This window comes from Neurospora tetrasperma (genome assembly GCF_000213175.1).
Source record: "Neurospora tetrasperma FGSC 2508 unplaced genomic scaffold NEUTE1scaffold_4, whole genome shotgun sequence".
In the NCBI taxonomy this organism is placed as follows: domain Eukaryota; kingdom Fungi; phylum Ascomycota; class Sordariomycetes; order Sordariales; family Sordariaceae; genus Neurospora; species Neurospora tetrasperma.
In genome coordinates this window covers 2,365,239-2,374,796 of record NW_009799102.1, presented here as the reverse complement: position 1 = coordinate 2,374,796, position 9,558 = coordinate 2,365,239, and the positions used below count along the sequence as shown (strand labels likewise).

General features: G+C 51.7%; 4 protein-coding genes across 4 annotated transcripts; all 4 read right to left on the bottom strand.

Moving 5' to 3' along the window:
• Positions 1 to 1,355: 1,355 nt before the first annotated feature.
• Positions 1,356 to 2,309, bottom strand: NEUTE1DRAFT_45899 (uncharacterized protein; the record flags this gene model as incomplete). The annotated part of the gene is made up of 1 exon (XM_009853360.1): positions 1,356 to 2,309. The coding sequence occupies one exon, from the start codon at positions 2,307 to 2,309 to the stop codon at positions 1,356 to 1,358; it is 954 nt and encodes a 317-aa protein (XP_009851662.1).
• Positions 2,310 to 3,061: 752 nt separating this feature from the next.
• On the bottom strand, positions 3,062 to 4,197 carry NEUTE1DRAFT_102000 (uncharacterized protein; the record flags this gene model as incomplete). Its single annotated transcript, XM_009854000.1, has 3 exons — positions 3,062 to 3,599; positions 3,652 to 3,845; positions 3,895 to 4,197. The coding sequence occupies 3 exons, from the start codon at positions 4,195 to 4,197 to the stop codon at positions 3,062 to 3,064; spliced, it is 1,035 nt and encodes a 344-aa protein (XP_009852302.1).
• A 637-nt stretch (positions 4,198 to 4,834) lies between these two features.
• NEUTE1DRAFT_44414 (uncharacterized protein) lies at positions 4,835 to 5,068 on the bottom strand (the record flags this gene model as incomplete). The annotated part of the gene is made up of 1 exon (XM_009853292.1): positions 4,835 to 5,068. The coding sequence occupies one exon, from the start codon at positions 5,066 to 5,068 to the stop codon at positions 4,835 to 4,837; it is 234 nt and encodes a 77-aa protein (XP_009851594.1).
• Positions 5,069 to 5,217: 149 nt separating this feature from the next.
• Positions 5,218 to 8,166, bottom strand: NEUTE1DRAFT_84215 (uncharacterized protein; the record flags this gene model as incomplete). The annotated part of the gene is made up of 2 exons (XM_009853999.1): positions 5,218 to 6,946; positions 7,025 to 8,166. 2 exons carry the CDS (start codon positions 7,784 to 7,786, stop codon positions 5,573 to 5,575), a joined length of 2,136 nt encoding a protein of 711 aa, XP_009852301.1.
• Between the last annotated feature and the right edge of the window lie 1,392 nt (positions 8,167 to 9,558).

The following is a 9,558-nucleotide window of genomic DNA, read 5'->3' as shown; positions in this document are numbered from 1 at the left end:
AGTGGGTATGGTCGTATGTGCCTTTATTGTTTTGATTTGTGTCTTATGAAGTCATCTTCATACTTTCCATATGTTACGAAAAATGGTGTCCGATAATGCACTGGAGAGTACTATCACCACTGCAGTTCACCATTGGCAATTATTGTCATGATCCTTGCTCCAAATGTGTATTGTCTCTTCAAATCTTTTCGTATACTGTCCCGTCAACGCCTGATCGCTTGTGTGCGATCTCTGTCTTCGCCTCCTCCATATCGCCCGCCTCCTTGTCTACCTCTGTCGAAACTGACGAGTATATGGCCGCCTCCATTTGCATATCATGCCCACGATATAAGCAGTGAAGCTTCTATGAGGGCTTCTTTGCAGAAAGCGACATTTAGAGCAGAAAAAAGCAATCCCCATATATCTGACTGCGTTCCGTACCGACCGGTATTGCTTGCTAGTTGTTTCTGTGGCTCCATGACTACCAGACGGAGTACCAGAAGTGGTCGGACCTCGAGTCATGGAATAATCTTGAATCCGAGCCTGAGGAATGGCTAAATCCCCAGCTGCCTCCTCTTGAACTTCTTGAAGATTACGATTTCGAGGCCTCCTACGATAGCGAGGAAGTCGTTGTCGCCAAGTGGAAATTGCCCCAAATGAAAACTTGACTTTTACACTACAGCCCATGTACAAGGTCTCCATTAAGAGACAAGAGAACCGAAACGCCCGAAGCCACAGCTTCCAACGGGGACGGTGGGTGTCCCAAGCTCTCGCACTTCGCCGCTTGTCAGAAATAGCACCTATATTGAGCCACAACATCCAAATTCAATCTACAACGGCAGTTCAATGTTGCAATAATCCCTTCACGAACGTCTTACTCGTCGGGCTCTTGCAGCGCATTACCGCCGGCGACTGTCCCTTGCTCTCAGGCTGGCTCTGGTTCCGATACGTCACATGTTGTTCTGTTTGTGCTCCATCCACTGCTTAAGACCGATCGCTGATTCTATGAGATCGAGTCTCCGGGTTGCTCCTACTGTTGGACCTAATGACTCGCGCGTATTGTGCGAGGTGTGGTGTGAAGTGGAAAGTGCCCCTGTCCGAACGTGGATCGTCGACCAGGTACCAACGCTCACGGGGACACTTGCCGGCCACTTAATTGACACTCGTCAGAACAACGAATTGTGCTCCTCAGAGGGTACATAACTCTGAACTAATTACAATGTCAATTGAACGCAGAATTCTTGATCAACACAGTTTTCCTTACAAGATACACACAACTCCTTCCCGTTGTTCACATACATTAGCCAGCATGTAGGACTGGCTGTCTCGCTGCCTGTCGCCTCCTCCTGACGTAAATCCAATCAGCGCTTCTTCAATCAGAAAGTAGGCCTTCCGTAAGAATCATAATCCGTCGCGGGATTATACGCATCCTTTTCTACCACCTCCAACACCCGGGCCAACGTCTTGAACACCTCACCCCCGCGCGACGACAGGCTTACCAGCTCCTTTACTCTCTCTACCCAATCCGAACCACCCCATGCGTCCTCGCGCGCCGTCATCCGCTTGATTTCGTGTTTCTTATGATCAAACTTGCCATCGATCAACATGAACATCTTGCCATCTAGTCCTAGCCTACCCAGGTGGCCGTTGCCGGAAAACTCCTCCGGAATGATATTACCAGAATTGACTGAATATATCAACAAGCGACGCAGGATTCTCTGCATAGTCCGAGCCGCACTAATTTTGGATTCCAGTTTCGACTCGTTATCGACTTGCTGGTGGATAGAGTCAAAAATCCGATCGATTGTGGTGCAGGCTTGTCTCATGTGGGTCCTTGTTGATTCAGAAGGGTCCAGATCTCGCGGGAGGGAAGAAAGCAAGCCTTCGACCCTTTGGTAGTAATTGTCAAAGTTGATGATGCGACTGTTACGCCGCAGGCGAGCCCATGCTGCGTCGTACTTTTGCTGGAGCAGTTTGCCAATGGTGGACGGATCGCGAGCGGCGGCAAGAGCGAGGATCGCGGTTTGGTCGCAGAGGGCGATCATGGGGTTGTAGTTTGGGCCGCTGCTTGTGACCAGGAGGCGGTGGTAATGGTGTCGGGAGGTTGATGGTGATTTCTGGTGGGTGGAAGAGGAAAGGGAAGGGGAAGCGTGTGCTTCTTCTCCTCCATCATCATCATCATCATCTTCTTCTTCTTCTTCTTCGTCCTCTTGGGTGTTGGCTGAATCTGAGTCTTTGAATGAGTGTGAGTCTTCAAGGTCGCTATCGATGCGAGATCGTTTCTTGGGGGGATGACTGTGGTATGAGCTCTGGGCCTTGATATTGGCCATATTCTCTGATTCTGATACGAGTAACCAACAGCTCGTTTGACAGGATAAGTAAAGTTGACGTGAAAGGAGTGGGTGTTTGAACAAAAGATAAAAAGATGATTAGAATAGGAACTTGGAACAAATATGTCAGCACGTTTAAACCCTTCCTTTACACCTGTAACTATGCGCTAACCCTCCACTTCATGATTAGATCATGATTACGGTGTCATACGCATGGAGTACGTCGTTGATATGGAAGTATCCGATGATACCTAGCTGAAGCAAAACCCCTTGTCCTTAGGAACCAAAACAAAAACGACAATTAAATGCACAGTGTTATATAGGCATGCGCCACATTACTCTTTCTAATACTTCTGCATTTAGTAAGCGCAGTTTGGCATTGCTTCCTATATTTTGTTAGCACCCTTTACATATAGCACGAATATGTTTTGGAACCGAATCATACTTCATTGTGGAAACCCTCATTCCAACCTACCGTAGAATCTCAAGGATCCTTACTGATCAGTCCTATCTGTATTCATGCCAATGCTAATTCTTGTCATGGCAATCCACTTTTAGCTCATTTTACCTTTCATCTAGTGCGTATGTTAAGAACGCGCTGCCAGGGCTGGCAAAGGGACAACGGTTGAGGTATCTCCAGATGGAGCGTTCACGCAGGGGAGTGAGGCTACACGTAGGGGTGGAACGAAAGGTGCATTCATCGCGAGCTCGTCCTCTGGGAGCAGGAGGCTCTGGCAGCTGAAGTCTTTCTTTTACATATCGAAGTTCATTCCATCATGACCCTCCCCCGCAAGATCTTCGAGTACTTCTGATGCCACAAGGCGGTGCTGCGCCGCTTCCATACCGGGGCCTCTCAGCCTGACCGCCGAGCCCGTAGCGCCATGATTCCGTGCGCCTGACGTGCGCCTGCTACGCTCCTTGCGATAGCGGGTGCTCGCTACGATGTACTTTCGTTGGAGCAGACCGCCAATAGTGCCATCACGGGCGGCAGCGAGAGCGAGGAGGGCGTCTCGATCGCTGACGGAGATCAGGGGTTTATCGGTTGAATCGTAGCGCTCGGAGAGAAGAGAGATATAGTGATCTTTGACGGCTAGAATTGATTCCTCATCGGTAGATCGAGAAGGAGAAGAGGAACAGTCTTCTTCCTCTTCGGCTTCGTCTGATCCTCCATATTTCAACCCATCCTTCATCTGGTCTGTATTTTTGACAAGGAGGCTCAAGGCCTCAGCAGATTTGGCGGCCGAGTTGGCAATGGCCTCGAAAGCCTCGACTTTACGAATGCTGGTACTCCTTTTCCTCGGCGGTCTCGGTGTGCGGGCTATTGCGGGGGAGTGTGGTGAACAGAGATTGGCCCGCAGAGGATGAGCCAAGAGTAGCAGAGAGAGGGGGTTGTACATTGACTTTGTTGTGTGCTCTGATCTCCCTGATAATGTTATGGAGTTCTTCCATAAATTCCTTGGTACGGCTATCGTCCTCCCTCTCGGTACGGTTCTGGTCCCACCAAGCTTTGAGCTTCGACTGGATATGCAAGGGAACCTATGCGAGTCAACAGCTATATAGCTGCGGTGAAAGCTCTTTAACTTACAGGAACGCATGTCTTCTGATGATTACTCTTTGCGCATTGCCAACAGGCAACGCCAAGTCCACCTTGGTTGTAGCATTTCTGGCCGGGTGTAGTGGAAGCCCTGGTGACGCATGGGCCGCAAGGCATATGCCTCTCGTTGCCTTGCTCGGGGCCTTTCTTTCTAGTAGAAGAAGCCTCCGAGACGACCTCAGCGGTCTCGGTTAAATCTTCAGCTGGGGATGAATTATCAAGATAGCTGTCGATGCGTGCTCGTTTCCTCGGGGGACAACCGCGACGTGAGCTCTGGGTGTTGACACCGGCCATTGTGGGTGGAACTGATCTGATGAACGTACGTTGAAAGGTAGAACATCAAAAGGATGGAAGATGTCAGGCAGCTTTTTTCTTTTTTTTTCTTTCTTTTTTTTCGGTGACAGCTTCCTGCGTCTGGCAAGTTATGGCCTAAGACCCCCTGCCATGCTTATATCACAGTTACGGCATCACCACCTACGCATGAAGCAAGCGTTAGGTGCTAGCATTGGCGACCCATTTCCCAACTTTCTATTCAACGCACAAAAGCAGAAAGAAGCAATCTGATGCAGGACCTCTTGCGCCGTGCAGCAGGCACGAACGCTGCGTAGTTGTCAGTCATCTGTATGTTCACTAGAGCCGTCCGTCTCTCTTTAGTACGGTCCAGCTTGACGCTCTCTTTCCGAGAAACCCATCTAGACCATCACCATCGATTCCAACGTCGACTACCCGACACGTCACACCAAGTCAAATGGGCATGGGCCATAACGTCCTTTCTGACTTCTCGTTACTACGCCACCCCATCCTCTACTACCCGCCTGGGTAGAGATATCCAATAGACAACGTTTGTATAAATCGCCTCAAGGCACCATTAAACAATCGACCCACTTGCCCAATCAGTCAAGGGGTGGTCTACTTGCCGCTCACCATTTATCTACTCACATCCATACATAGCATCAGTCCAGCACCTCACCTGACAACAAATCAGTGCGTCTTCATAAGTACTAGCTGTATCAAAAACGGATACATACGACCATACCCACTGGAAAACTCGGGATCCCGTCCGCTCTCCCATAGATAAGCCAGTGAGGGCCAGACTAGTAGTTGGGTCGGTGACGACCAGCGAATCCCTGGTGTTGTATGTTTTTTCCCCTTCTTTTTGGTTCATCCTCAGGATATCACTGCGCCTTTCACATGACATGAGCACCGGTTCGATGACCTAGTTCAAGGTCCTTAAGCAGCCGAGTCTCTGATCTTTGGAACACAATCTACGAAAGGAATGCACGACCGTGCTTTGTTCAAACGTGATGTGATCATGAGAGGTACATAGGCATGTATGCAGCGAATAACAACAGCGGTTACCCTTTCTGCTACTACTCTCCAATCTGATGATCTTCCTCATCGCACATCTCTTGTCTCTGCTTCCCCTTCTTTACTAAACAAAAGCTCCAACTCCAAATGTGATGAATGAGATGTCAACAATGTTAACAATGTTGACGATGCCTGTTGCCTGTCCCCTCTTTGCCCGCCCGTGCCCCAATCCCGTAGGTGAATTGTACCCCTGTTTTTACAATGACAAAGTCAAGACAGTTGAAATGATGGAAAAACAAAATCAACAAGGCATCCTGTATACCTACCAGCCTCGGATGGATTACTTTCAACAGAAAGCCGATCACTCCTTCCCCAGCATCAACTTCAGAGACTGTACAGCCAGCTCCACGATCTCCCTCCTCTTTGATCTGGTAACCACCGTCTTCACAATCTCCACCGCGTTTTTGCTCAGGAACTTCTCTCTTGCCACCTTGCCTGCCTGGCCCTCGCATGCCACCATATTCAGCAAGACAAAGACACCGCGGTGCCTCAGGTCCTCGTTATCATCTTCACATAGACCGAGAATGATCTCCGGTCCGCGTTCGCGCTCCGCAATAGCCTTTACCACGCTCTCATACCCCGTCAAGGCAGCCAAGGCACCACCGGCAGCACTGCGCGTAGCAGCGTCTTCAGCGTCTGCTAGAGCTACAAGGATCTTCAGCCTGGTCTGCGCCTGCGGTTTGCTGGTATCGGCAAAGAGCGCCTCGGCTTGTTCGGGGGATTGGACGATGTTGCAAACGAGCTCGACAGCTGCAGTGGTAATGCGAGGGTTGTTGTATAGGAGAAGCTCCTCAATGTCCTTCCAGGCCACGCGGACAATGGTGCGGCGAGTGTCGTCGTCAACAGCAGCGAGATTGGTGAGTGCCATCAGGGACTCAAACGTCGGGAGGAGATCGCGTGTGTCGACGGTTTGGTCGGGGAGCAGGATGTGAACAAGGGGACGGATGGCGGTGTTGATGGGGGTGGAGCCCCCGAAAACGAGCATCGGGTTCGTTGAGATGAGGATACGGGCGAGGGCCTGGGCGGCGGTTCGTCGGACTGTCATGTTCTTTGGGTCACCTTCGGGCAGGTTGGTCCAGGCACCGATCAACAGACGGACGGCGCCTTGTTGAGCAAGCGGTCCCCGCATAGAGGGAGTCATGGAGAGCGAGTTGAGAATCGAGATGATGAGGGTGAGGGAGGCTACGGAGCTGGTCTTGCTGATCGTCACGAGAACGGGGGTGAGGCCGGCTTCGAAGACACGTTTACAGCGTGCGCTGACATGTTCGTTGTCGTTCAGGGGGTCGGGTTGAAGCTTGCCTACTGCATCCGCGTAGGCCTTGAGTTGACTTATGCGCTTTTGTTCGTCTGTAAGGGCGGGACGGTATTGGGTAAGGTTAAGGAAAATGCTGAGTGCGCCGTACATGAGAGGGGACCTGGGCGGCGCCGACTCGAGTGTTTTTACGAGTGATTTGAGAAATTGGGGATCACCGGCTAGATCCTCCTTAACCTTGGCGCGAATCGATGCATAGGCGAGTCCTTCGACCGAGGATTGGCTGGAATGTTCGGGGTCCTTGATGAGCATCTGGGTAAACTTTTTGGAGAGATCTTCTACGCTGGTTGTCGCCGGCTGTATCCGGGGCTGGGATGGGTCGGACAAGTCTGGAGGTGCCTGGTCGGGTTGAACAGCCTTGAGCTGATGTCAGCCGCAGGGACATCAGAAGGAGGGAGCGCCAACCTCGGAGGTCGGTGAAGGAGGCAGTTGGAGGCTCACCCTGAGCTTGGTTAAAACCACGGCGGCCAGGTTCTGGACATGGATCGAGTGCCTCCTCATGGAAACGGAACCTTCCTGGGTGGCGGTGTCGGGATCGGTGGTGTACATGGACTCGACAACCTGCTCGGTATCCTGGTCCACAATCTCCTCTAGCCAGTCGATGCAGTACTTCTGGACAGCTTCACGGCAGTGAGAGTGCATGCAAGCAGCGTTGAGCATTTCGAGGCAGGCTGTCTCGACCTTGCGGCTCTTCCACTTGCGCCTCATAAGCGGGCCTAGACTGGGGAGGAAGCCTTCGCTGAGGAAAAGCTCGGACGTGAGATCGGGGACGATGGGGAAGATGGTAGCTGCCACGCAAAACGCCACAATATAGTCGTCGTAAGTGCCGCGTTGGATCCGGTCGAGGAAGAAGGCGGAGAGCTTCTTGCTGCCGTCCTCGCCAGCGGCCTTGAGGTAAGCAGAGGTGCAGAGAGCAGCATGGCCGCGAACAACATCGGTCTGTCTCATATCCAGATAACACAATATGGTATCGACGCAGTCACTGTCTATGACGGCGGTTATGGATTTCTCTCCCTTCTTTGTGGCTTCGACATCGTCGTTGAGCAGCTTGGTTAGCTTGCCCAAACTTTCGACCGTCTCATCGTCTTCCTTGCCGCCCTCCATCAGGTGGGCAAACAGGAGCAGTGTCTGATCTTCCCTTCCCAGGTCATTATGCATCGCACGTGTATGGGCATTCGGCGCCGTGGTGGAAACGGAGGCCATCGTGGTGTGATTGACCTTGGTCGTTGATGTGGGATCTTTGTTGAAGAAACTGTTGGTAGAAGCAGTGCTAAAGGAGGGTTCGATGATTTTGCAACCAGGGGGAGCTAAGGTCGCAGGTGAGGGGCACGCCGTGAGTATGAAGTGATCCTGATGTAGAGCGCACGTCCGCAGGTCTCGAGATAAGCGCGGTCGGTCGTACAGGCAGGTGCAGTCACACACGACTGGAGGTTGACGTTCGGGTTGTCGTGCGGGCGCGGGGTGGTACAGCGGGTGGTATAATGTTTATCGATAAGTCGATCAAGGTAGTCGTAACGACATAAGGCAAGCAGGGTAGGCAGGCAGTCGAGGAAACGAGGAGGAGGGGTATGGGGTCTCGAAGGTTAATGAACTCGTGGAGGGGAGAAATAAGGTGGAAACGCGATGGGACGGGAAATGGTGGGCCTCCTTTTATCTGCCAGGACCTTGTCTCGGCGCAGAAGAAAAGGGACACTGTATGTAAGATTCGCGAAGGTGAAGATTGCTGTCAGGATGCGAAGAAGGGATGGAGTATGTTAGGTTGTTTTGAGGTTCTGGAGGAAGAGGCAGAGTTAGCGAAATGGAAAGATAAGTGATAAATTTGGATGTCAGTCGACGGCGTGTGGTCGGAGTCTTGGCTGTGCCACTTTCCTTCTTTTGGGGGGACTAAAGAGGGGACTGGGGGGTACGTACCCAGCTGAGACCCCACCGTTGGCGGTCCTGTATCCTGTAGGTACAGTATCTGTAGTGGTCCTGTAAAGATTGGGCCCTGGTCGCTGTAGCCGCACTCTTTCCTCAGTCTTCCATGCACCAAGGGAAGTGGAACCGCAAGCTTTTTGGCCGTTGCTTTCAAACGGGTGTATCTGCTGAGGTGTGTTTAAAATCACGCCTTTTAAGCCTGTCATCAGACAGATCCAGTCCTACTGTTCACTTGATTTGTAGTGACCGCAACAGACCCTAATAAAGGCGGGTAATAGATGAAGTTACACTACCTGGCATATCCCGTGCCAAGTGGAAGTTCTGAACTTGGAGAAATGCCAGATAGAGGGGAACAGTGAATGGCAGGACGGCAGGAGGGTGGTACGGACTACCGTGCTAACCATCGGGAATCCTGTCGAACGGTCTCTGCCGTGCGTATGGATAGGTACCTCTACACACACCATTTTAAGTTGGAAACATCTGCACCTTCCTGCGCCAGTGCCAAGCTTCTGCGAATTGCATGAGAAACAATGCAATCAGCGGCTGGGCTGCTTTGTTCCCCCCTCACCAACCTCGAAGCCCCCATCATCCGTCCTTCGCCACTCCATCCCGCGCTACTGCGTAGTATTTTGGGGGCTAGCCACCCCACCATGTGAGAGAGCACCTCAGGAACTTCCAGGCTTCGGGTCATCCCCAAACCTCATGACACCACCAAGACACCGAGACCAAAGAGATGACCGGATATCCTTGTCTCGCGCATCTCATCTAGAAACGACACCAACCGAAACCTCCCAGCGGGCGCACGTGTAGCTAAGGCTCAGCGGTGATCCCTTCAGCGCTTCAGCTCACAATCTCTTGACTGCCGAGATTAGCGGTTCACTTCTGACGACGCAGAGCCCTTGTGATTGACATTGATCAAGTCTAGATATTCCTAGATTGAGTAAATAATCAGTCCCGCCCTCCCTCACAACTTGTAACACTTTAGCGCAAAGCCATACCTCGCTTCCATCTGAAACTCGAGAGTTGATCAAGTTGAGAGGGACTAGCCGGGGGGGGGG